At 43.9% G+C, this 27191-nt stretch overlaps 3 protein-coding genes across 5 annotated transcripts in view; 2 read left to right on the top strand and 1 right to left on the bottom strand.

The window, feature by feature from the left end:
* The window catches only part of aig1 (androgen-induced 1 (H. sapiens)), a 12997-nt gene extending 7577 nt beyond the window's left edge, over positions 1-5420 (top strand). Inside the window, exons 4-6 of the mRNA XM_069177445.1 lie at positions 1915-2030; positions 2451-2617; positions 4443-5420. Coding sequence (XP_069033546.1) covers positions 1915-2030; positions 2451-2617; positions 4443-4462 — 303 coding nt within the window. The 3' untranslated portion in view covers positions 4463-5420. The remainder of the gene's footprint in view (positions 1-1914; positions 2031-2450; positions 2618-4442) is intronic.
* A 605-nt stretch (positions 5421-6025) lies between these two features.
* On the bottom strand, positions 6026-7915 carry adat2 (adenosine deaminase tRNA specific 2). Its single transcript, XM_069177446.1, has 6 exons — positions 7720-7915; positions 7476-7580; positions 7120-7270; positions 6668-6774; positions 6412-6484; positions 6026-6166 (listed from the first exon to the last, which is right to left on the bottom strand). Exons 1-6 carry the CDS (start codon positions 7795-7797, stop codon positions 6138-6140), a joined length of 543 nt encoding a protein of 180 aa, XP_069033547.1. The 5' UTR covers positions 7798-7915; the 3' UTR covers positions 6026-6137.
* pex3 (peroxisomal biogenesis factor 3) lies at positions 7356-18485 on the top strand. Of its 3 annotated transcripts, none has more exons than XM_069177443.1 (12): positions 7356-7644; positions 8362-9026; positions 10407-10488; positions 10709-10752; positions 10837-10958; positions 14521-14587; positions 14724-14778; positions 15101-15239; positions 15363-15433; positions 15570-15692; positions 15929-16025; positions 17010-18485. In XM_069177443.1, the coding sequence occupies exons 2-12, from the start codon at positions 8789-8791 to the stop codon at positions 17091-17093; spliced, it is 1122 nt and encodes a 373-aa protein (XP_069033544.1). In that variant the 5' UTR covers positions 7356-7644; positions 8362-8788; the 3' UTR covers positions 17094-18485. The 3 variants fall into 3 exon arrangements, with proteins under 3 accessions (XP_069033544.1, XP_069033545.1, XP_069033543.1); XM_069177444.1 differs by lacking the exon at positions 7356-7644 and having other exon boundaries at positions 7947-8505; positions 8895-9026; XM_069177442.1 differs by lacking the exon at positions 7356-7644 and having other exon boundaries at positions 7947-9026.
* Positions 18486-27191: the final 8706 nt, after the last annotated feature.

A 27191-nucleotide genomic window follows, 5' to 3' on the forward strand; every position in this document is an offset into this window, starting at 1 on the left:
TGTGTGTGTGTGTGTGTGTGTGTGTGTGTGTGTGTGTGTGTGTGTGTGTGTGTGTGTGCGCGTCCAGCCTGGTTGTAAATATTTTGCGGTATTCCATGGTATCGTTGTTGTTTGTTTGTGTTGGTTACCACGGCAACCATGCCGCCGTTCCCATCGGAGGAGGGAGGGGTCGAGTGATGTCGACGAGGGAAAGAAGAGACCTGATATTTGAATAATGCGTCCAACAGGCGTGTTTAGAAACGTATTGAAAGTGAAGATTGCCTGCAGATGCTGCTGATGTTTAGAACTTCTTCATCACAGCTTTGTGACATTTATACTTTTCATCTGTTTTCCTGCCTCAGTTTGTGGAAGACGTTTAGGAATCCTCAAGGAAATGGAAAATTCTTTATGTGTATGTGTCAACACAAGCAGAAAATAAACATACAACAACCAAAAAAACTAAACTTGCAAAAAGGAGGGAAAAGTTATGAAGTTAATTTGATGACCTGCAGTACGATCGTGCTGCAGAGCTGCAACAGATGCAGGTGGAGGTGCAGGTGGAGATGCAGGTGGAGATGCAGGGCAGCCTTCTGACAGCAGAGGAACCGCTGTGAAGAATAGACTCACATCTTAATTAGTAATTAGTACTTATTTTTCCATAAAAACGGCCACACGCTCTCAACCTCATGCTGAGGTCACCCTGAGGTCACCCTGAGGTCACCCTGAGGTCACAGCGTTGAGGTAGGAAGTTAGAATCAGTGAGATATATTACTGTGCGTGTGTGTGTGTGTGTGTGTGTGTGTGTATGTGCATGTGTGTGCACGTGCGTGTGTGTGTGTGTGTGTGTGTGTGTGTGTGTGTGTATGTGCATGTGTGTGCACGTGCGTGTGTGTCCTGTGGTGCATGCATGACATAAACAAACCCAACTCAGAAACAGCTCCATGGTAACAACAGATCCAAACTCCTCAGAGAAGCTATAAAAGCTGCAGGAAGACTACTGACCTGTGATTGGTTGGTTCTAAAAACAAACTGCTTCCATCATCCTGAATAATAAGATGGAGGGGCGGGTCGGTTCTGTTCTGTTACCAAGACAACAAGAAGGATCAAAACATAAACTCAGCTTTATGTGAGTTCTGGTCTCATCCAGAGTTTGGGTCAGACTGTCCTGAGCCAGTGTGTGTGTGTGTGTGTGTGTGTGTGTGTGTGTGTGTGTGTGTGTGTGTGTGTGTATATGTATGTGCATGTGTGTGTATATCTATAAACGTGTGTGTGTGTATATAAATAAATGTGTGTGTGTATATATAAACGTATGTGTTTGTGTATATATATAAACATGTGTGTGTGTATATAAACGTGTGAGTGTGTATATCTATAAATGTGTGTGTGTGTATATATAAACGTGTGTGTTTGTGTATATCTATAAACGCGTGTATATATATATAAATGTGTGTGTGTGTGTGTTTTTATAAATGTGTGTGTGTGTATCTCTATAAACGTGTGTGTGTGTGTATATATATAAACATGTGTGTACATATAAACGTGTGTGTGTGTATATAAACGTGTGTGTGTGTGTATATAAACATGTGTGCATATATAAACGCGTGTGTGTGTGTGTGTGTGTGTGTGTGTGTGCGCGCGCATATATAAACACGTGTGTGTGTGTGTGTGTGTGTGTGTATATAAATCTGTGTGTGTGTATATATAAACATGTGTGTGAGTGCCCCCGGGTGGACACAGCAGAGCAGCAGTTTGTGGACTCTGATGAACGGTTTGATAAAATGATTGAATTGCTGATGTCGGGTTGTGAAACTAATCCAGGATTCTAACAGTTCCATAGAAAAGTAACACTGATCGATCTGATCGAACTGATCGATCTGCTCCAGACTGTTAATGGCTGCCTCCCTTTTCCTCCTTCTTCGTCTTCATCGCTCTCAGCACACAACCGTTCTGCCCTTCATCATCATCGAGATGAGGACCACCCACCATCGCTACCCCAGCAGGTCGTGGGGTGTGGCGGCCGTGTGCTGCTTCGGCGTGAGCTACATCCTCTGGTAGGGAAGGTCTCCTGTTTCCAACGCTCCCTAAACGCCTCACACACCTCACATCCACTTTAATGACGAGTAAACTGGTGATTATTAGTATGGTGAATTCAGAGCCCATGTTTGCTTAGTTTGTGTTTAGATAAAGTTATTTGTGCTCGTTTTAGAATCCTTTAAAAGTTCATGTCCAGTATCTTTACTCGCTTCATCCTGTTCAGATTTAAGTTCAGCCTTAAATATAGTGAGTGAGGATTTCTCTACATTTAGTTCAGTTCAGGTTGTTGAGTTAGTTAAACCCAGTCAGTTTTTAAAATATGAATATTTTCAGTTTTTTAATCATCAATGATACTAAACTGAATGTGTGTGTGTGTGTGTGTGTGTGTGTGTGTGTGTGTGTGTGTGTGTGTGTGTGTGTGTGTGTGTGTGTGTCAGGACGTGCTGGGTGCACCAGGTGACAGGTGTGTGGGTCTACCCGGTGCTGGAGCGCGTCACACCGCTCGCTAGAGTCGTCTTCTTCAGCGTGATGACGGCCGTCATCTGTGTCTTCTACGTCCTCGGAGAAATCCTCAACACCTACATCTGGGACCACACACACACAGGTACACACAGGTACACACAGGTACACACACAGGTACACACACAGGTACGCACACAGGTACACACAGGTACACACACAGGTACGCACACAGGTACGCACACAGGTACGCACACAGGTACACACAGGTACACACACAGGTACACACACAGGTACACACACACAGGTACACACAGGTACACACACAAGTACACACAGTTACACACACAGTTACACACACAGGTACACACACAGGACCTGGACTCTCCTGAAACCTGGACTCTCCTCTGAGACCTGGACTCTCCTGAGACCTGGACTCTCCTCTGAGACCTGGACTCTCTTCAGAGACCTGGACTCTCCTCAGAGACCTGGACTCTCCTGAGACCTGGACTCTTCTCAGAGACCTGGACTCTCCTGAGACCTGGACTCTCCTCTGAGACCTGGACTCTCTTCAGAGACCTGGACTCTCCTCAGAGACCTGGACCCTCCTGAGACCTGGACTCTCCTCTGAGACCTGGACTCTCCTGAGACCTGGACTCTCCTCTGACACCTGGACTCTCCTCTGAGACCTGGACTCTCCTCTGAGACCTGGACTCTCCTCTGAAACCTGGACTCTTCTCAGAGACCTGGACTCTCCTGAGACCTGGACTCTCCTCTGAGACCTGGACTCCCCTCTGAGACCTGGACTCTCCTGAGACCTGGACTCTCCTCTGAGACCTGAACTCTCCTCTGAGACCTGGACTCCCCTCTGAGACCTGGACTCCCCTCTGAGACCTGGACTCTCCTGAGACCTGGACTCTCCTCTGAGACCTGGACTCTCCTCTGAGATCTGGACTCTCCTGAGAGACCTGGACTCTCCTCAGAGACCTGGACTCTCCTCTGAGACCTGGACTCTCCTGAGACCTGGACTCTCCTCTGAGACCTGGACTCTCCTGAGAGACCTGGACTCTCCTGAGACCTGGACTCTCCTCAGAGACCTGGACTCTCCTGAGACCTGGACTCTCCTCTGAGACCTGGATTCTCCTCAGAGACCTGGACTCTCCTCTGAGACCTGGACTCTCCTCTGAGACCTGGACTCTCCTCTGAAACCTGGACTCTTCTCAGAGACCTGGACTCTCCTGAGACCTGGACTCTCCTCTGAGACCTGGAATCTCCTGAGACCTGGACTCTCCTCTGAGACCTGGATTCTCCTCTGAGACCTGGACTCTCCTGAGACCTGGACTCTCCTGAGACCTGAACTCTCCTCTGAGACCTGGACTCTCCTCTGAGACCTGGACTCTCCTCTGAGACCTGGACTCTCCTGAGACCTGAACTCTCCTCTGAGACCTGGACTCTCCTCTGAGACCTGGACTCTCCTCTGAAACCTGGACTCTTCTCAGAGACCTGGACCCTCCTGAGACCTGGACTCTCCTGAGAACCTGGACTCTCCTCTGAGACCCGGACTCTCCTCTGAGACCTGGACTCTCCTCAGAGACCTGGACTCTCCTCTGAGACCTGGACTCCCCTCTGAGACCTGGACTCTCCTGAGACCTGGACTCTCCTCTGACACCTGGACTCTCCTGAGACCTGGACTCTCCTCTGGGACCTGGACTCTCCTGAGACCTCGACTCTCCTCTGAGACCTGGACTCTCCTCTCAGGTCTGAAGGTGATGAAACACAGAGCAGATGGAACATCTGCTGAGCAGCCGCCTCCCTGTTTCCCACACACACACTCTCAGATCTCAACATCTGTCCAACAGGTCAGCAGTAACTCCGCCCACTCCACAGAGAGACGATATATCTTCCTCCTCATAACACAAAGTTCATCCTTCATCTTCTGGATTCTAAATATCTCTTTCTGTGTCTTTCAGAAAAGGTCAAAGGGGAGTGATCTTCTGCTGCGGAGTCAAGCCCCGCCCACCCAGGACAGCACAGGAACGAAAACAAGCGACCTCTCTGGAAGTACCTTTGAACTGTATCCATGACAATAATCAGTAACAAGAGACAGACACGTCATCATCTTCATCATCACCAATTTGTCATTTTCTTTCTGTTTTGTTTTTGTTTTGTTTTGTTTTGTTTTGTTTTTGTTTGCTAGTGTCTGAAGCTGAGCAGCTGTGTGGATTCTGGCAGCAGATGGAGGACAGTGGATGAAATACGTACATCTTCATAAATCATAGGACACACACACTCTGTACACACACAACACGTAACACACGGTTGCAGGGAGACACACACATGAACAGTGTTGTATGTTCTTATTAAAGTGAATAAACCACTGAAACTGGGGTCGGCAGTTTGCCAGATAAGAAACACATCATAATTTAAAAGTACCGCCCTCTTCCTGTTGCCCCGCCCCCCTGCATGTTACATCACATAACAGTCAAGACTCCGCCTCCCTACGCGGGGGTGTAGAGGTAGGTCATGAGGGTCCAATCGACCTGAGGTCAACCAACCAATCACTGCAGCACAGAGTAAAGAGCATACCTCCCTCTGGCTGATTCAATCTAGCACCACCCCTCCCCTCTCTGTGCTAAGCCCCTCCCACCAGACCAGCAACACATCGGTTTCCTGCCTCCAGCTGCCTTCGTCTGTGGTGCAAGACGGAACAGCCAATAGGAACGCTCGCTCTCTGAACTGACCCCTGATTGACTCTGATGTTGCTGTCACAGGAGGAGGAGCCAGGGGGAGGAGCCAGGGGGAGGAGCTGAAAGGTTGTGAGAAGTAAAAACTGCTGACCTCAGTTTGAACATGAAAACTAGCTGAACCTCATTATTATTCTGAGTCACACTACATGTATGGAAGAACATAGATGTTGGTACAAAATCAATAAAGTCTGAGTGGAAAATAGTTCCTGTCAGTGAATCTGGAGTGACCTTTGACCTCTGAGTGAAGTCTGGTTAAACTGCAGCGACATTTCCTGGAAAAATCACAAGCGTTTCCCAGTGAGGGTAGGCGGAGCTAACGCAACAGACGCAGCTCCTCAGCTGACAAAGAGAAGTTTAAAAAAACACTGCTGTAGTTACAGATCATCACCACAGGTGTCGCCAAAGAACCGGGGCGGCACGGTGGTGCAGTGGTTAGCACTGTCGCCTCACAGCAAAAAAAAGGTTCCGGGTTCGAATCCGGTCCTGGGCCTTTCTGTGGGGAGTTTGCATGTTCTCCCTGTGCTTGCGTGGGTTCTCTCCGGGTTCTCCGGCTTCCTCCCATCATCCAAAAACATGCACCTCAGGTCAGGTTACCTGGCGCCGCGCTAGTGGCAGCCTGCTGCAGCAGCTCCCCCCTGAGAGCCCCCCTGCTGTAGTGAAGACATTTCCCCTCGGGGATTAATAAAGTGAATAAAATCACACAAAAAAAAATCAAAATCAAAGCTTCTTCTGGAGATGTGATAGGAAGTTAGCTGGTGTACTGCGCCCCCTGCTGGCACACCAATTCATTACTGCAGACGCAACACTTAAAAGACATAAAAGATCATTTATTTAATCAAAACTGTTCAAATAATAAAAGATAAGTACAAAACAAATGTTAAAAAAAAAGAAACATATGACAGGAGTTTTGTTTGGAGGTCAGTCCTTCCTTGGTTTAGGTCTCGGAGCTGAAACAGAAGAAGAAAGTTCAACATAATACAGAAAAAAACAAAAAACGAAAATAATGGCAAAAAGAAGAGGATAGTAAAGAAGTAAATAAAACAAAATGATGTAAAAGACAAACTGAAAAGTTTTTAAAGAATAAATGTGGTAAAAAGAGCAAAATGGGAGATGATTATAGAAAATATTACGATAAAAATAAACATTTTAAAAACAGAAAAAGAAAACGAGGAGGAGGATCGTTCTTCGTCACCATTTGGATTCTCTTGTTTGTAGAAAGTCTTCAACATCTCGACAGCTTCTTCTGCTCTGTGACCTGAAACACACTGAACACACACACACACACACACACACACACACAAACATATTACAGCTCAGCATCTCATTGGAAAACAAAGAGCTTTAATCTGTTAGAAGATACAGGAACTATAAATATATAATAATATGTATTTATAATATACATAATAATATATACTATAAATATATGAATATAAAGAGACACCAGAAACCCTGAACGTGGTGCCGGTCCGAGGAAGGTCTGCAGAGGACACGTCCAGAACCGAACCGCAGCCTCCAAACCGCTCGTTCCTGCAGCCGTACACGACCACGGGGATGTCTGACCGCCGGTGAAGGAGCGACAACACACACTCACACACTCACTCACTCACTCACACACACACACACACACACACACACTCACACTCACACACACTCACTCACTCACACGTTCACACTCACTCACTCACTCACTCACTCACACACACACACACACACACACACACTCACACTCACACACACTCACTCACTCACACGTTCACACTCACTCACTCACTCACTCACTCACTCACTCACTCACACACACACACACACACACACACAGACAAACAGACAGACACACACACACACACACACACACACACACAGACACACACACACACACACACAGGAGAGGGCAGGATACTGAGCAGGCGCAGCGCTGCAGCACACATGATGCACGGCTCCACAGTAACGTACAGCGCCGACCGCTCGCACACGCTCCTCACATCCTGGTTGCTACGGCGACACAAGTCCAGGATCTGGTCCAGGGCGACCATCTCAGCGTGGCGAGTGGCCTGAACCCCCCCCCCACACACACACACATAGAAACACACACACAGAGAAACATATGTCTGGTTCTCCGTTAGCAGAGGAAAACCTAATACCAGGGTCCCCTTAAAAAATTCTGGTTTTAAGAGTTGACTAAATTTTAAGTTTCCTTCATCTTGACCACCTCTGTGACGCACACTGACTCCACCCGTGAATTTTCATGTTTCCTACATTCTTGGTCTGGTTGACGTCATTCCTTCCTCTCGCCACCACGTGGTCTCCGGAGACCATCAGACAGCCGACAGGCACCTCTCCCTCCTGCAGAGCTTCTCCAGCCTGCAACAACACGTTAACATGCAGCAGATCAACAGAGGCAGGAAGAATTAAACAGACAAAAAAGGTACTTTTCATACATTTAATGTCTTCATAATATTCATATATATGTAATACTTGGCTGCCATGTGTACTAACTCACCATGTCCAAAGCGCTGGTCATCCACTTCTCAACTTCCTCATCAGTCGGACAGAAACTCGCCGCCGTCTCTGTTGCCATGGCAACCTCTACTACATACCTTTACTTTATAAAGTCACAACATGAAAATATAACCGGGTTTGTGTTTCTCCACTTTTAGTTACAATTGCGTCCGCAATGTGAATATCATGTAACAACGCCAGTGGCGGAAGATAATATTGGACGGACCAACGTGCAACTCCACCCTCATTCTGAGTTTCCTGTGACGTCAGTTCGCGAGTGTTGCCGGGATGTTAACCGGAAGTGAAATAAAAGTGAAATTTATGAGCAAATGTTTAGGATTTGATTAATTGAATGTGGTTTAAGAAATGTTTGTCTTTCCTACATTTTCTGATAAAATTAGGCTTTATATAAATTCAAGAAATACCTACATGCATAACAAAAGTACTTAATTATGTTTTACAATCGATGTATAATTTGTTTCGTTACAAATATTTCCTTCAAGTTCAGACTAGATGCGCTTTTATTTTGAAATGACAGGAGGAAGTCGTCATCTGTTACTCGACGCGCCTTGATCGACGTACTTTGGCACTTTTGACAATTAGCATGTTAGCATGGGGCTGCTAACTGTCCGAAACTCTTCAGGTAACGTGTCCGAGAAACAGACAGCACGCAGGTAGATGTTCTGGAGCTGACGTCATCCTCTCCGTCCGACGATGTTCTCGTCTGTCTGGAGCTTCGTGAAACGCCACAAAAGGAAGTTTATAGTCACCGGAGCGGTGGTTGGAGGTAAGACGTCCTGCTAGCTGCCGTGCTAACAGTAGCAGCACGCCGTCACCATTTTTGACATGATAATAATCCAATAAGAGATATTAAGATATATCCTAAGGGAGATACACGGCCGGCTGGTTATTTCGGGATGTTTTCTCCACGGAGCAGCAGCTCGGTGAACTTGGTGTTTGTCCCGGAGAGGGTTGTTCACATGTTGGTTAACTGAGCTGCTTCATGAAACACGAGCACAGATCAGTCGTGACCGAACTCACTGATCAGTAGCTCTGGTTGTGTTTGTGTAATGTCTCGTGTCGTGGATAGAAGTAGTGAACATGATTGTACTGGAGGTAAAGTCCTGGTGAATTATCAGTCTGGAGGATCCTTCTCCTCTGGTGATGTCCTCTCAGGTCTGTGCTTCCTGAGTAAATATGCCCAGAAGAAGATCAGAGAGCTGCAGGAGAAGGAGGCCACGGAGTACATCGCTCAGGCCCGGAGACAGTTCCACTTCGAGAGCAACCAGAGGACCTGCAACATGACCGGTGAGGACTATGACTCTCTATGACTCTTTATGACTCTCTATGACTCTATATGACTCTTTATTACTCTTTATTACTCTCTATGACTCTCTATGACTCTTTATGACTCTCTATGACTCTTTATTACTCTTTATGACTCTCTATGACTCTTTATTACTCTTTATGACTCTATATGACTCTCTATGACTCTTTATTACTCTTTATTACTCTCTATGACTCTTTATGACTCTCTATGACTCTATATGACTCTATATGACTCTTTATGACTCTTTATTACTCTCTATGACTCTTTATTACTCTCTATGACTCTCTATGACTCTTTATGACTCTCTATGACTCTTTATTACTCTTTATTACTCTCTATGACTCTATGACTCTTTATTACTCTCTATGACTCTTTATGACTCTCTATGACTCTTTATGACTCTTTATTACTCTCTATGACTCTCTATGACTCTTTATGACTCTTTATGACTCTATGACTCTTTATTACTCTTTATGACTCTCTATGACTCTTTATGACTCTTTATTACTCTCTATGACTCTCTATGACTCTTTATTACTCTCTATGACTCTCTATGACTCTTTATGACTCTCTATGACTCTTTATGACTCTCTATGACTCTCTATGACTCTTTATGACTCTCTATGACTCTCTATGACTCTTTATGACTCTCTATGACTCTTTATGACTCTCTATGACTCTTTATTACTCTCTATGACTCTCTATGACTCTTTATTACTCTCTATGACTCTTTATGACTCTCTATGACTCTTTATTACTCTCTATGACTCTCTATGACTCTTTATGACTCTATGACTCTTTATTACTCTTTATGACTCTCTATGACTCTTTACGACTCTCTATGACTCTTTATGACTCTTTATGACTCTCTATGACTCTTTATTACTCTCTATGACTCTCTATGACTCTTTATGACTCTCTATGACTCTTTATGACTCTCTATGACTCTGTGACTCTTTATTACTCTCTATGACTCTCTATGACTCTTTATGTCTCTCTATGACTCTTTATTACTCTCTATGACTCTTTATGACTCTCTATGACTCTTTATGACTCTCTATGACTCTTTATGACTCTTTATTACTCTCTATGACTCTTTATGACTCTCTATGACTCTCTATGACTCTTTATTACTCTCTATGACTCTTTATTACTCTTTATGACTCTTTATTACTCTTTATGACTCTTTATGACTCTATTAGTAATTACTTTATTAGTTCAGGGTCTGAATGAGAAGATACCGGTTCATAAATCTGTGTCTCTCTGTCTCTCTGTGTCTCTGTGTCTCTGTGTGTCTCTGTGTCTCTCTGTGTGTCTGTGTCTCTCTGTGTCTCTGTGTTTCTGTGTCTCTGTTACAGTGCTGTCCATGCTCCCCCCCCTGAGAGAAGCCATCATCTCTCAGCTGAACTCAGAGAGTCTCACTGTGCTGCTGAAGACCAGGTGAGAAGAAGCTTCTGTTATTGTGACATTATTTTATCTGTGAGGCCAAAACAAAGTTCAACTGTGTTTCTGAGCTTTATTTTACTCTGATATTTGCAGTTTTTACTTGTTTGTAGTGAAATAAACCTCCATTTTGAAGTGTAATATTCATTTTATGTAGTAAATAGAAAGTATTGTGTTCTTTTAAATGAGGCTCACGTTCGTTTTTCTTCTGTCACAGACCAGCAAACAAACTGGAGATCTGGGAAGATTTAAAGATCATCAGTAAGTCTTCTTCACACAGTTTGAAGTCTAATTTAACTGAACATGGTTCCAGAAATATCGTTACTGTACGTAAACTGTGTTCAGGCTTCACCCGCAGCGTGGTGGCGGTTTACACCACCTGCATGCTGGTGGTGCTGCTGAGAGTCCAGCTGAACATCATCGGAGGATATCTGTACCTGGACAACTCTGTAGGACGCAGCACCACGGTGAGGACACACACAAACACACACACACATAAAAATATACACACACACACACACACACACACACACATACATACACTTTTTCCACATTTTGTTATATTACAGATTTATTCCAAAATGCATTAAATTCATTTTTTCCCCTCAAAATTCTACACACAATATCCCATAATGACAGCGTGAAATAAATGTTTTTGAAATTTTTGTAAATCTATTAAAAATCTAAAACTAAAAAATCACATGTACATAGTAAGTATTCACAGCCTTTGCCATGACACTCAAAATTGAGCTCAAGTGCATCCTGTTTCCACTGATCATCCTTGAGATGTTTCTACAACTTGATTGGAGTCCACCTGGTAAATCCAGTTGATTGGACATGATTTGGAAAGACACACACCGTCTATATAAGGTCCCACAGTTGACATGTCAGAGCACAAACCAAGACATGAAGTCCAAAGAATCATCTGTAGACCTCCGAGACAGGATTGTATGGAGGCTCAGATCTGGGGAAGGGTACAGAAACATTTCTGCAGCATTGAAGGTCCCAATGAGCACAATGACCTCCATCATCCGGAAGAAGTTTGAACCACCAGGACTCTTCCTGGAGTCGGCCACCCGGCCAAACTGAGCGATCGGGGGAGAAGGGCCTTAGTCAGGGAGGTGACCAAGAACCCGATGGTCACTCTGACAGAGCTCCAACGTTGCTCTGTGAAGAGAGGAGAACCTTCCAGAAGGACAACCATCTCTGCAGCACTCCACCAAGCAGGCCTGTATGGTAGAGTTGCCAGACAGAGGCCACTCCTCAGTAAAAGGCTCATGACAGCCCACCTGGAGTTTACCAAAAGGCACCTGAAGGACTGTCAGACCATGAGAAACTAAATTCTCTGGTCTGATGAAACAAAGATTGAACTCTTTGGCCTGAATGCCAAGTGTCATGTTTGGAGGAAACCAGGCACCGCTCATCACCTGGCCAATACCATCTCTACGGTGAAGCATGGTGGTGGCAGCATCATGCTGTGGGGATGTTTTTCAGTGGCAGGAACTGGGAGACTAGTCAGGATGGAGGGAAAGATGAATGCAGCGATGTACAGAGACATCCTTAATGAAAACCTTCTCCAGAGCGCTCTGGACCTCAGACTGGGGCGAAGGTTCATCTTCCAACAGGACAACGACCCGAAGCACACAGCCAAGATAACAAAGGAGTGTCTTCGGGACAACTCTGTGAATGTCTTTGAGAGGCCCAGGCAGAGCCCAGACATGAACCTGATTGAACATCTCTGGAGAGATCTGAAGATGTCTGAGCACCGACGCTCCTCATCCAACCTGATGGAGCTTCAGAGGTCCTGCAAAGAAGAACGGGAGAAACTGCCCAAGAATAGGAGCCAAGCTTGTAGCATCATACTCAAAAAGACTTGAGGCTGTAATTTCTGCCAAAGGTGCTTCAACAAAGTATTGAGCAAAGGCTGTGAATACTTATGTACGTTATATTTTTGTTCTTTATTTTTAATAGATTTGCAAAAATTTTAAACAAACTATTTTCACGTTATCATTATGGGATATTGTGTGTAGAATTTTGAGGGAAAAAAATTAATTTAATCCATTTTGGAATAAATCTGTAATATAACAAAATGTGTAAAAACTGAAGCGCTGTGAATACTTTCCGTACCCACTGTATATACACACACACACACACACACACACACACACACATATATACAGTGGGTACGGAAAGTATTCAGACCCCTTTACATTGTTCACTCTTTGTTTCATTGCAGCCATTTGCTAAAATCAAAAAAGTTCATTTTATTTCTCATTAATGTACACTCAGCACCCCATCTTGACAGAAAAAAACAGAAATGTAGAAATTTGTGCAAATTTATTAAAAAAGAAAAACTGAAATATCACATGGTCATAAGTATTCAGACCCTTTGCTGTGACACTCATATTTAACTCACATGCTGTCCATTTCTTCTGATCCTCCTTGAGATGGTTCTACTCCTTCATTGGAGTCCAGCTGTGTTTATTTAAACTGATTGGCCTTGATTAGGAAAGGCACACACCTGTCTATATAAGACCTTACAGCTCACAGTGCATGTCAGAGCAAATGAGAATCATGAGGTCGAAGGAACTGTCCAAGGAGCTCAGAGACAGAATTGTGGCAAGGCACAGATCTGGCCAAGGTTACAAAATAATTTCTGCAGCACTCAAGGTTCCTAAGAGCACAGTGGCCTCCATAATCCTTAAATGGAAGAAGTTTGGGACGACCAGAACTCTTCCTAGACCCGGCCGTCCAGCCAAACTGAGCAATCGTGGGAGAAGAGCCTTGGTGAGAGAGGTAAAGAAGAACCCAAAGATCACTGTGGCTGAGCTCCAGAGATGCAGTAGGGAGATGGGAGAAAGTTCCACAAAGTCAACTATCACTGCAGCCCTCCACCAGTCGGGGCTTTATGGCAGAGTGGCCCGACGGAAGCCTCTCCTCAGTGCAAGACATATGAAAGCCCGCATAGAGTTTGACAAAAAACACATGAAGGACTCCCAGACTATGAGAAATAAGATTCTCTGGTCTGATGAGACCAAGATTGAACTTGTTGGCGTTAATTGTAAGCGGTATGTGTGGAGAAAACCAGGCACTGCTCATCACCTGCCCAATACAATCCCAACAGTGAAACATGGTGGTGGCAGCATCATGCTATGGGGGTGTTTTTCAGCTGCAGGGACAGGACGACCGGTTGCAATTGAAGGAAAGATGAATGCGGCCAAGTACAGAGATATCCTGGAAGAAAACCTCTTCCAGAGTGCTCTGGACCTCAGACTGGGCCGAAGGTTCACCTTCCAACAAGACAATGACCCGAAGCACACAGCTAAAATAACAAAGGAGTGGCTTCGGAACAACTCTGTGACCATTCTTGACTGGCCCAGCCAGAGCCCTGACCTAAACCCAATTGAGCATCTCTGGAGAGACCTGAAAATGGCTGTCCACCAACGTTCACCATCCAACCTGACGGAACTGGAGAGGATCTGCAAGGAAGAATGGCAGAGGATCCCCAAATCCAGGTGTGAAAAGCTTGTTGCATCATTCCCAAGAAGACTCATGGCTGTACGAGCTCAAAAGGGTGCTTCTACTCAATACTGAGCAAAGGGTCTGAATACTTATGACCATGTGATAGTTCAGGTTTTCTTTTTTAATAAATTTGCACAAATTTCTACATTTCTGTTTTTTTCTGTCAAGATGGGGTGCTGAGTGTACATTAATGAGAAATAAAATGAACTTTTTTTGATTTTAGCAAATGGCTGCAATGAAACAAAGAGTGAAAAATTTAAAGGGGTCTGAATACTTTCCGTACCCACTGTAAATATAAATACACACACACACACAAAAATATATATACACACACGCACACACACACTCTTTAAATAGAGAACACAGTAGAGGAGAGAAAGGATCAGATTATCACTCTTCACCACATTTAACTTTGACCTGTTTTAAAAAGCAAACAAAGAAAACGTGTGTGTGTGTGTGTGTGTGTGTGTGTGTGTGTGTGTGTGTGTTACTTGCATCTTCTCTCAGACTCCTCTGGCTCCTCCAGATGTCCAGCAGCAGTACCTGTCCAGTATCCAACACCTGCTGGGAAACGGTAGATCACACACACACACACACACACACACACACACACACACACACACACACACACACACACACACACACTCTGTTAAAAATCTGGTCTGTGTGTGTGTGTGTGTGTGTGTGTGTGTGTGTGTGTGTGTCTCCAGGTCTGACAGAGCTGATGACGGTAGTGAAGAAGGCGGTCCAGAACTCTTTGGGAGGGTGAGAGTCTCATTTGCTCGTTATCTTCATGATCAGCTGGTCCACTGATGGGTTTTAATTTGGATCAATATTTATAATAATATTTATATAATATTTATTATGATAATCTTCTGATCGTGATTACTTGAGCTGTTTGTATCATAAGTATGTTTTATTATGTATCTGAATAAAAGCAGCTGGGTGAATGTAACGTGTTGAATTTATCACTAGTTTCACTCTTCATCGTCCTCTCCTTCACTTTCTATTATACCTGCATTGAGCTGCTCCTGCAGCTGGTCATGTGTGACTCTTCCTCACGTGTGACTCTTCCTCATGTGTCCAGCATGTCCCTGAAGCAGAGTCTGTCCCTGCTGGAGTTGGAGCAGCAGCTGAGCTGGATCAGAGCAGAGGTGGAGGCAGACTCAGAGCACTCGTTGTCCTGGTACCTGCTGGCAGACGATGAGGACGTCCTGTCGGACCAGGTGACACACACACACACACACACATGCACACACATGCACACACATGCACACACAGTGGGACTAGTTACTGCAGCAGTCACATGACCCCTGCAGGAGATGATGTCATGTGATCCTTCTTTCCAGGCTTGCGGGCTGACGGAGAACGACGTGGTCACCATCCGGCTGCTCAACGAAACCAGAGACATGTTGGACAGGTAGACACCTCAACCTCACCTGTGTTCACGCACCTGTTCATGTTGATGAATGTCGTATGACTGTGTGTGTGTGTGTGTGTGTGTGTGTGTGTGTGTGTGTGTGTGTGTGTGTGTGTGTGTGTGTGTGTGTGTTCAGCCCAGACTTCACCACCGTACTCAATACCTGTCTGAATCGCGGCTTCTCTCGTCTCCTTGACAACCTGGCTGAGTTCTTCCGCCCGCCTCCCGGTGACTCCGCCTCCAGCTTTGCTACTGACAGGTGAGCTGTTTACTGACACAGTTGCAGATCAATAATAATAATAATAATAATGTTTTTTAAACCTGATGATGAACATCCCTGTAAACATGATAACTGCTCACTTCCTGCTGTTTGTGTTAAATTACGATTAATGTGCATTTTACTTTTTGTGTGTGTGTGTGTGTGTGTGTGTGTGTGTGTGTGTGTGTGTGTGTGTGTGTGTGTGTGTGTGTGTGTGTGTGTGTGTGTGTGTTCAGTCTGTCTGCAGTGAGTCTGCCGCTTGCGAAGATCATCCCCATCATCAACGGTCAGATCAACTCCATCTGCAGCGAGACTCCCAGTCACTTCGTCCAGGTAACACACAGGGGACAGACAGATGTCCTTCACAGGGGACAGACAGACAGATGTCCTTCAGCATGAAACCTCATCTAAATATTGTTCATTTTTTCATATAAAAGCTGGTAAATATTCGACCAACCGAATGTGAAAGTCTCTCAAACACCACGTTTAGTGAAACATGTCAGATAGTTGGAAGGAAGCAGTTTGATCGTCTGTTATCTGTCAACTTAGAAAGTCCAAACTCACCTGAAGGACATCTGAGATGTACAACTACAGACTGGATATAAAACTACAGACTGGATATAAAACTACAGACTGAATATAAAACTACAGACTGGATATAAAACTACAGACTGGATATAAAACTACAGACTGAATATAAAACTACAGACTGGATATTAAACTACAGACTGGATATTAAACTACAGACCGGATATTAAACTACAGACTGGATATAAAACTACAGACTGAATATAAAACTACAGACTGGATATTCAACTACAGACTGGATATTCAACTACAGACTGAATATAAAACTACAGACTGAATATAAAACTACAGACTGGATATAAAACTACAGACTGGATATTCAACTACAGACTGGACATAAAACTACAGACTGAATATAAAACCACAGACTGGGTATAAAACTACAGACTGGATATTAAACTACAGACTGGATATAAAAGAGTTCGTAGCTTCAGGTCTGTAAAATGGTTCTGATCCAGAAGTGTCTTCAGCTGCAATACCAGCGAGCGCCACTAGAGGTCGGCTCCAAAAAGCCTCCGGCTCCATAGACTCCCATTCAACTTCTCTCATCAAATCCAAAGTGAATAAAATGTGTCCATCAGTTATCTCGGTGTTGTTAGCTAAAGTCACTCCTTCTTATTAGTTTTCTGGAGGTCCATCTGAAAATAATCCCTCATTCATTAAATATTAGACCTCATTGTTTTCATAGTGTTTTCCTCTCTGTGTATAATGTTTGTATTAATCTGTCAGGACCTGCTGATGAACAACCAGGTGAAGGAGTTTGCAGCCAACGTCTACGAGACCTTCAGCACACCGCAGGAGCTGCAGAAATGATGAGCTGGACGGGGGGAGGTGAGGAGGAGCAGGAGGAAGAGGAGGAGCAGGAGGAACAGGAAGAGGAGCAGGAAGAACAGGAAGGGGAGGAAAAGGAGGAGGGAGGACATCAGAAATAATTCCCACCCTGGACTGTTGTTCCCTCCTTCTTTTCTCTGAGACCGTTTCCTGCTCGGCGTCTCAGACGTTTCTACGGTTTGCGGCAGCGACTGATGAGCCGGAGCGTCTGTCCGTAGACGAGGAAGACAAGGAAGACGAGGTTGAACTAAGGTTCACCTGAGGAGCAGTGCATCCTGGGACCTGGAGTCTGGTTGAACCTGATGTGGTTTTCTGGAGCTGAGCGGTGTTCAGTGGAGGATCGGAACATGGAGACGTTATTGTGACCTGCGTACAGATGTAGGAGGAACTTCCTGTTTTCTATCGGACTTTCGTCTCTTTCCACATCACAAGACTTCCCTTTTCTTTGTTTCCTGACTTTAAGCTGATGGACAGATGTCCGACTGGACGGACTGCTGGGTCTTTATAAGCTGCTGATATATTTTTCTAAATACTCATTCATTATTTCTACTGATCCAAACCAGTGGGTTATTATAACTCATAAACTATCAGAGGAGCTGCTCAGATTAAATGTTAAAGTTTCAGTGGTTAAAAAAGACATCCAGACTTGCAGACGTGTCAAAAACCTGAATTTTACTGCAAATTTGTAATTCAGTCTGAATCGTGCAGTTCCTTCTTTGCCCAGAAGGTGTCACACTTCCTCCGCTGTTCCTCATGAAGAGCTTCATTCCTCAAGCTGGGGCTCCTGTTTCTTCTTGTTTATTCCTCCACAGAATCCTTGTTTACTTCCTGTTTCCATGGTGAAGATTGACTTTTACAGCGGCAACATGTTTTTCTCAACACGTCAGATGATGTTATTTTCAGAGTGAAGTAGAAACGGTGTTTCACCTCTTCTCTCTCTTTTTAATGCTTCGGTGCTTTGTTTAATCTGTTTAATCTGTTTGTTGGTGACTTCTTGAACCGACTCGTCTGTGTGGACGTTACAGGACCATTAGACAGAGTTAGTCCAGGTGTGTCCAGGTGTGTTCAGATCAAACACTACTCTGTCTAGCCTTAACGTCTCTGATTGGTCGGCAGGTCAGTGAAAGTTTGGATGTGTTGGTGCAGCATCGTCTGTCCGTTAGCCGTCAGATTTCCCTCTCGTGAGGAAACATCAGGTGACCGTGGAGCCGACTGACTTCCTGGTTCCTGGGTGACATCATCACCTCAGCCGGGTGAGAATGTAAAACCGTGTCTGTAGTCTGGAGACGTTTCGCCGGCCTGAGTGACAGCTGAAATGTACGTTTGTAGCACATTATTAAAATGACAATAAACAAAATGTAATTTCAAAGACAATCTTTATTCAGAGTTTTTTAAAGGATCAAACTGGAAATTCTTTAGTTGTGTTGCTTCAAGACTCAACAGGGAAACTGTGGTCAGCAGGGGGCGCTGTGCTGCAACTACAAGCGGTCTCACCCTCAGATGAGAGCCAACATATTGGAAAATGCTCTTCTTTATAACAGCTGGTGAGGCACCAGAGGATGACATCATCGCTCAGTTTAATATTAAACTTGGTCCATCGTAGAAAATGATGGAATTTAGTAATCAAAGTCTAAAAGACCTGAAGAGGACGAAATAAGACGACGCAGAGTCGACCTCCACTGTGAGCCACTGGTTACAAGTACTGTAGGTAGTACTGCAGTACTGTACGTACTACTGTCTGTAGTACTGTAGGTAGTACTGTACATAGTACTGTAGGCAGTACTGCAGTACTGTATGTAGTACTGCAGTACTGTATTTAGTACTGTATGTAGTACTCCTCACCTGGCTGCTTCCTGCTTTATGTTTGTGTCAGACTTCCTCACCTGGCTGCTTCCTGCTTTATGTTTGTGACAGACTTCCTCACCTGGCTGCTTCCTGCTTTATGTTTGTGACAGACTTCCTCACCTGGCTGCTTCCTGCTTTATGTTTGTGACAGACTTCCTCACCTGGCTGCTTCCTGCTTTATGTTTGTGACAGACTTCCTCACCTGGCTGCTTCCTGCTTTATGTTTGTGACAGACTTCCTCACCAGGCTGCTTCCTGCTTTATGTTTGTGACAGACTTCCTCACCTGGTGGCTTCCTGCTTTATGTTTGTGACAGACTTCCTCACCTGGTGGCTTCCTGCTTTATGTTTGTGACAGACTTCCTCACCTGGTGGCTTCCTGCTTTATGTTTGTGACAGACTTCCTCACCTGGTGGCTTCCTGCTTTATGTTTGTGACAGACTTCCTCACCTGGTGGCTTCCTGCTTTATGTTTGTGACAGACTTCCTCACCTGGTGGCTTCCTGCTTTATGTTTGTGACAGACTTCCTCACCTGGTGGCTTCCTGCTTTATGTTTGTGACAGACTTCCTCACCTGGTGGCTTCCTGCTTTATGTTTGTGACAGACTTCCTCACCTGGTGGCTTCCTGCTTTATGTTTGTGACAGACTTCCTCACCTGGTGGCTTCCTGCTTTATGTTTGTGACAGACTTCCTCACCTCAGCGCAGAGACGATGAGTTCAATGTCTGCTGGGAGATTTGAAACTCTTGGTGCAAGACGTGCAAACAGTCGGCGAGGAAACCAGCAGCACTGAAGACAACTACAGAGCTCAAAGGTTAGCTGAGAGGGAGGAGGAGCCACCACTGCACCTGTCAATCATCAACTTCAATGACACTGATTTATTATATTTATTACATGTTGAAGCAGAGAGCAGGAGTGCGTGTGTGTGTGTGTGTGTCTCTCTTTCTCCCTCTCTCTCTCCCTCTCTCTCTCTCTCTCTGTGTGTGTGTGGACATTCATTCTCTTCCTGGTTGAGTGTGACTCATCATGACATCATCTATCTGATGTTCTACCTTATAAAGAGGAGAGAAGAAGAGTTGGATTAAATGGTAGAAACAGAGAATGTTACTCTGAACTCAGCTGTTTCTGTCTATTCACATATATTTATTCTACACTTATGAAAAACGTCATTTATTAAAGAGTAAATGTAATAAATAAATGACAGATTGAACCTTGTGGGGACTCTACCTGCAGTCCCCAGATGGGAGGAAAATTGACACACAAGCCTCTAAATCTAAATATGTAACAGTGAACCTGAACTTTCAGTGTGTGAGGATGGAGGACCTTCTGGTTCTATCTTTAGTCCCCGACCACCTGATCGAAGCTTCACACTTGGTTCAGCTTTGAGGTTTGAATTATTCTTTCACTTTTTAGAACAACTTGTGAAAGATTTGATTTTAAAGGGATAAAATGACTCTTTGCTCATAAACATTATTACAACATGAAAACGTGTTTTCAGAAATATTAAGTAAACTTGAGCTTCCAACTGAACTTCATGTTGTATTTCATATAATAATGTTATCACACAATCCTGTCATGATTTCTGCTGAAGTGTTGTTGACTGCTTCAGTTCCTCCTGGTGACGTGACTCAGGTCATGTGATCTCACGTTTTTACATGATCTCTGTTATGAGTCAGAGATTAAAGATGTTCCCATCAGTGGGACGTTTCTGTGTGTGTGTGTGTGTGTGTGTGTGTGTGTGTGTGTGTGTGTGAGAGTGTGTGTGTGTGTGGTTTTAATAATAATGAATGTATAATAATGTTTCTGTTACTCCAGCCTTGATGACATCATCATGTCTGCTGGGACTTTATTCGTTCTAATGCTTTTTCACAAAAGATCTACTTCTGCTTGTGCTGCTGTTTACTGCACGTTGAACTAATCCTCAAATCCTCAGAGGGAAGTGGGAACCTGTCTGACCTCCGAACAGGAGCAGGAAGTAAGAAACAGGAGCAGGAAGTAAGAAACAGGAGCAGGAAGTGATGATGAGTGTGACAGGTGAGCCAGCGGCTCAGACCGGAGCATCAGCACAACTTCAACGCTGAGTGACAGGTCGTAGTCGTAGGTTTCAAGTTGATGCTCCAGCGATGACTCACTGCTGCTGGCTGTCAATCAGAAACTCTGACATCATCTTGTCCTCTTACTTTCCTTCTCTCCTCTTTTCTTTGTTTATGTCTTCCATCACTTCTCTGTAGTTCTATCTGCCTGCTCATCTACTGTAGCACGACCACGCTCTCTCTCTCTCTGTGTGTGTGTGTGTGTGTGTGTGTGTGTGTGTGTGTGTGTGTGCGTGCGTGCGTGCGTGCGCATTATTGATTCCCCCTGAGCAGTAATCTGTGTGCTGCGATCTGATTGGCTGAGAGCCGTCAGGCCTCATTACCTGATAATCCAGCCCTCTGCTGGTTGGACGCTGAGATCCCTCATTAGGAATTCATGATGATGCAAGGTGAGGTCACACTCCCGATCGGAGGGGTGATGTCATCTCACCTGAGCTCTCTGATTGGCCCAGAGTGACCCACGGAGACAAACAGATGGAAAGAGAAAGAAGAAGGTGACTAAATGACAAATGATGACTTGATGCTGAGACGATGACTGAAAGGAACGACCGGATCAGACACGTTATCAGGATCATACGATGACTGAACTCGTGACTCGTGGTTACAACACGGGAGGTCGTGTGCACCGTATGCGTCGCGTTCAAGTGCTTAAGTCGTTAAAACCACCGTTGCTTGGCAACATCAACACGGAGGGCGTCTGGAAGCCACAGAGGCTCACGGTTTATCAAGCTAACAGGAAACACAAAGACACAGAGGGAGAAGAAGATTTAATCGTTTTCCTCAGACGTAGATTATTATCTAAGTTATGAAGACAAACTAAAACTACAATATATCAGCTGAACATCCAACCAAACATGAGCCTCCATGACCTCTGACCTTTCTGTGTTTTTGGTTCAGTGTCTCGTTTAAATAAAACATTGATCAGCAATAAAACCTCCAATAATTCAGTTAATTAACGATGCTGTCAAACAAAAGAACAAAAGTTCAGATTCTATTTCATTAAAACATTAATTCTCCACTATGAACTCAAATACTGAAGTTAATGTGTCCACATTTTATTTTTTATTGAACTGATCTGAACTAAACTACATGATATTCCTTAAAATTCCGTCTGGGCCTTCAGGAGGGACAGTTGGAGAGATTTCAGGAACAACAAGACAACCAGGAAACTAAGTGATGAAATGAGATGAAGTCTGATGAAACTGAGTGTAAACCAGGTCACATGATCCCTGAGTCAGCAGGCTCAGATCTGCCGAGTCATGCTGAGAAGCAGCGAGAAGGAAAGTAGGAAGCAACAGAAAACACCAAGTCATTATTATCAGAGTGAAACCAAAGCTGCTGTTCAATCAGAGATGAAAACAAGAAGCAGGAAGCAGTTAGGTTTCAGCAGAAGTTGGTGAAGAATGAAGTTCCAGTTTAACAGCAGCGTCAGAGGGAGGAGCTGCGACTCCTCCGGAAACATCAACTCAAGCTCAGATTCATTCGGAGAAGAACTGAAGCTGCTCAGAAGAACAAAGACCGTCTGTAATCAGACACGTCATCAGGACCACGGTTCTGAGTTGGATCTGAGACGTTGGAGCATGAATATTTTGAATGACTGTGATACATATCCTGAAATCAGAGATACGTGTATGTTTAAAGTGTAACTTCACTTTTTGACACCTCAAAGTTGACTTTTTCTTAAAATAAAGGATTACTGCTGTAAGTTTCTTCTTTCTATCTGCTGGGATCATATTTAAAAAGTACAGATATCATCAACACAGATACAGCAGGCCCTGAAACCCCCCCGCCCCCCACACCCCCCTCCCACCCCAGCTGACATCACAGTGATGTCATGTCTTTTTACATCACAGCTTCACACCTCCTTTGCGACACAAATAAAGATGAGTAGTGACTCAGCGTCCCTGTTACTGTGTTTGAGTGTTTGAATACTCCTTCTAAAAATAGCAGCGCCGAGGATGTGGCGCCTCCTGCAGCCCGGAGAGGGGAAGGTCCGATACGTCCCGGTCCAAAAGAATGCTCACTTCTGCCTCTTTATTTCTTATTCTTTTGGGAATTTGGTCCATTTTTCAGAATCAGAATCAGAATCAGAATCCCTTTATTCACCAGGTATGTTGACACATACAAAGAATTTGACTCCGGTTGTAGCTTCGCTCTCAGTGTCCAAAAAAACCAAAACAGAACCGGACCAGCAGCTGAGTAGAACTGGACCAGAGGGTGAGTTAGTGAGGAAGGGTGAGTTAGTGAGAAGGGTGAGTTAGTGAGAAGGGTGAGTTAGTGGAGGGTGAGTTAGTGAGGGAGGTGAGTTAGTGGAGAGTGAGTTAGTGGAGAGTGAGTTAGTGGAGGGTGAGTTAGTGAGGAAGGTGAGTTAGTGAGAAGGGTGAGTTAGTGAGAGCGGTGAGTTAGTGAAGGGGTGAGTTAGTGAGAAGGGTGAGTTAGTGAGGAGGGTGAGTTAGTGAGAGCGGTGAGTTAGTGAGGAGGGTGAGTTAGTGAGAGCGGTGAGTTAGTGAGAGCGGTGAGTTAGTGAGGGGGTGAGTTAGTGAGGGCGGTGAGTTAGTGAGGGGGTGAGTTAGTGAGAAGGGTGAGTTAGTGGAGGGTGAGTTAGTGAGGGAGGTGAGTTAGTGGAGAGTGAGTTAGTGGAGGGTGAGTTAGTGAGGAAGGTGAGTTAGTGAGAAGGGTGAGTTAGTGAGAAGGGTGAGTTAGTGGAGGGTGAGTTAGTGAGGGAGGTGAGTTAGTGGAGAGTGAGTTAGTGGAGGGTGAGTTAGTGAGGAAGGTGAGTTAGTGAGAAGGGTGAGTTAGTGAGAGCGGTGAGTTAGTGAAGGGGTGAGTTAGTGAGAAGGGTGAGTTAGTGAGGAGGGTGAGTTAGTGAGAGCGGTGAGTTAGTGAGGAGGGTGAGTTAGTGAGAGCGGTGAGTTAGTGAGAGCGGTGAGTTAGTGAGGGGGTGAGTTAGTGAGGGCGGTGAGTTAGTGAGGGGGTGAGTTAGTAAGAAGGGTGAGTTAGTGAGAGCGGTGAGTTAGTGAGGAGGGTGAGTTAGTGAGAGCGGTGAGTTAGTGAGGAGGGTGAGTTAGTGAGGGGGTGAGTTAGTGAGGGGGTGAGTTAGTGGATGTGAGTTAGTGATGAAGGTGAGTTAGTGAGGAGGGTGGGTTAGTGGATAGGAATTAGAAGTTGAACTTACACCATGTTTGTCACTTCCTGAATGTGCTGATGTAACGGTCTCCAACTGTGACCACAAAATGATAAAAAAAACAAAAACAGAGACAGTGTTACAATCCTGGTTCCACCCACACACACACCCACACACACACACACACACACACACCCACCCACACACACACACACACACACACACACACACACACACACACACACACACACACACACACACACAGTAAATCTACATTTAAAAAGTTGCACATTTGAAAACCAAAAGTTTCCACTTTGTCATTATGAGTGATTATTGACTGCGAATTGATGGGAAGAAATTAATTCACATAAAAAGAGAGACGGTGTCTGATTACTTTCTGAATTTAATTCCTGAGATGACAAATATTTCTAATATTATTGTTATATTATTATATATTATATTATATTATTATAATGGTCCCAGAGGAGGTGCAGTCAGTACAAATAACACAAATTATGATATAAAAAGACAGATTTTTGATTTCTAATGACAGCAGACGTGATCAACTCTTAGAGAAACATTTCTAAAATCATTTAGAAGACATTTAGAATAAATCCAGATTATTTTATAATGAATATAATTTTTATAATAATCATTAACAGAAAATGATTCGTCATCAGTTTCTGTGGAAGCAGCAGATTAAGCTGCAGCGGTCTTCATCATCATCACCCTCTTTACCGTCTCTCTTCAGCTCCACTTCCGTTTTACCGTCGATCTTTTTTTTTCTTTTTTTACCAGAATGCGGTGAATCACTCATATCGAAAGTGCAAATGATCCCGTCCGGCTGCCGTAACACTCAAAACCCCGTTTAGCACATCACCACGTCCAGTAAGTACACGAACATCCGTCCTGCAGGTCTCACTGCTCTCACCCTCCCGCCGGTCAGCTGGAGTGAGGAGGTGGGGTGGGAGGTGGGGCGGGGGAGAGGGGGGTTCCCGGATACCCCGTGATGAAGAAGAAGAAGAGGACGAGGAAGAGCTGCAGCTTCCCGGAAAGGATGGCGGAGAGACGAAGACGATTAAAACATAGAGTTATATTTTGTCATTTTTTGATTTATTTTAGAGCCTAAATAATAGTATTGTTTTGATTATTATTATTGGTTTGCACAAACTATGATAATATTATAATTAGGATTATATATGTGACTCAAAGTCACATATTTAATCTAAAATCCTGAACGATATAACAAATATACAGTTTATATATAATATAAATAACTATCAATTCAATATTAATTCCAGTATTTATTTAAAAATAAAAAGCTTTTAAATCTTATAATTGAAGTAACTAAAATAACAATTAAATTCATATTCCAGAAGGATAAAACACAACTCTCCCTCTTCCTCCTCCTTCTTCCTCCACCTCCTCCTCCTTCTCCTCCTCCTCTTCATCTTTTATTCTCAGCAGGACCAGATTACTTCACCCTCTGCCTTTCCGGGAAATAATGCCTCTCATCCTGCTCGTGGCGTTACCGGGCAACCAGCGGGGAACCGGGAAACAACACCAGGAGGAGAGCACTCCTCCTCCTCCTCCTCCTCCTCCTCCTCCACCACCTCTTAAAAAAGTCTAAAGTAAAGCAGTCAGTACAAAGTTTACAGACACTGTTAAAGACACTATGACCCGCCCAACTAGAGCAGAAACCTGACTGCACCACAGGCCTGTCAATCAAACAGACACGCCCCCAAAAACAGGTCTTCTTGAATCTTCTTTTCTAATGAATGAGGGATTATTTTCAGATGGACCTCCAGAAAACTAATAAGAAGGAGTGACTTTAGCTAACAACACCGAGATAACTGATGGACACATTTTATTCACTTTGGATTTGATGAGAGAAGTTGAATGGGAGTCTATGGAGCCGGAGGCTTTTTGGAGCCGACCTCTAGTGGCACTCGCTGGTATTGCAGCTGAAGACACTTCTGGATCAGAACCATTTTACAGACCTGAAGCTACGAACTCTTTTATATCCAGTCTGTAGTTTAATATCCAGTCTGTGGTTTTATATCCAGTCTGTAGTTTTATGTCCAGTCTGTAGTTAAATATCCAGTCGGTAGTTTTATATCCAGTCTGTAGTTTTATATTCAGTCTGTAGTTTTATATCCAGTTTGTGGTTTTATATCCAGTCTGTAGTTTTATATCCAGTCTGTAGTTTTATGTCCAGTCTGTAGTTTTATATCCAGTCTGTAGTTTTATGTCCAGTCTGTAGTTAAATATCCAGTCTGTAGTTTAATATCCAGTCTGTAGTTTTATATCCAGTCTGTAGTTTTATGTCCAGTCTGTAGTTAAATATCCAGTCTGTAGTTTTATATCCAGTCTGTAGTTTTATATTCAGTCTGTAGTTTTATATCCAGTCTGTGGTTTTATATCCAGTCTGTAGTTTTATATTCAGTCTGTAGTTTAATATCCAGTCTGTAGTTTTATATCCAGTCTGTAGTTTTATTATCCAGTCTCTGTTTTATATCCAGTCTGTAGTTTTATATCCAGTCTGTAGTTTTATATCCAGTCTGTGTTTTATATTCAGTTTGTAGTTTAATATCCAGTCTGTAGTTTTATATTCAGTCTGTAGTTTAATATCCAGTCTGTAGTTTTACATCCAGTCTGTGTTTTATAGTCAGTTTGTAGTTTTATATCCAGTCTGTAGTTTTATATCCAGTCTGTAGTTTTATATGCAGTCTGTAGTTTTATATCCAGTCTGTAGTTTTATATCTAGTCTGTGGTTTTATATCCAGTCTGTAGTTTTATATCCAGTCTGTAGTTTTATATGCAGTCTGTAGTTTTATATCCAGTCTGTGTTTTATATTCAGTTTGTAGTTTAATATCCAGTCTGTAGTTTTATATGCAGTCTGTAGTTTAATATCCAGTCTGTAGTTTTACATCCAGTCTGTGTTTTATGTTCAGTTTGTAGTTTAATATCCAGTCTGTAGTTTTATATTCAGTCTGTAGTTTAATATACAGTCTGTAGTT

The sequence above is a fragment of the Embiotoca jacksoni genome, unplaced genomic scaffold (assembly GCF_022577435.1).
Source record: "Embiotoca jacksoni isolate LCO1_2020_lvr unplaced genomic scaffold, fEmbJac1.0.p SCAF_73, whole genome shotgun sequence".
NCBI classification, from domain to species: Eukaryota; Metazoa; Chordata; class Actinopteri; family Embiotocidae; genus Embiotoca; species Embiotoca jacksoni.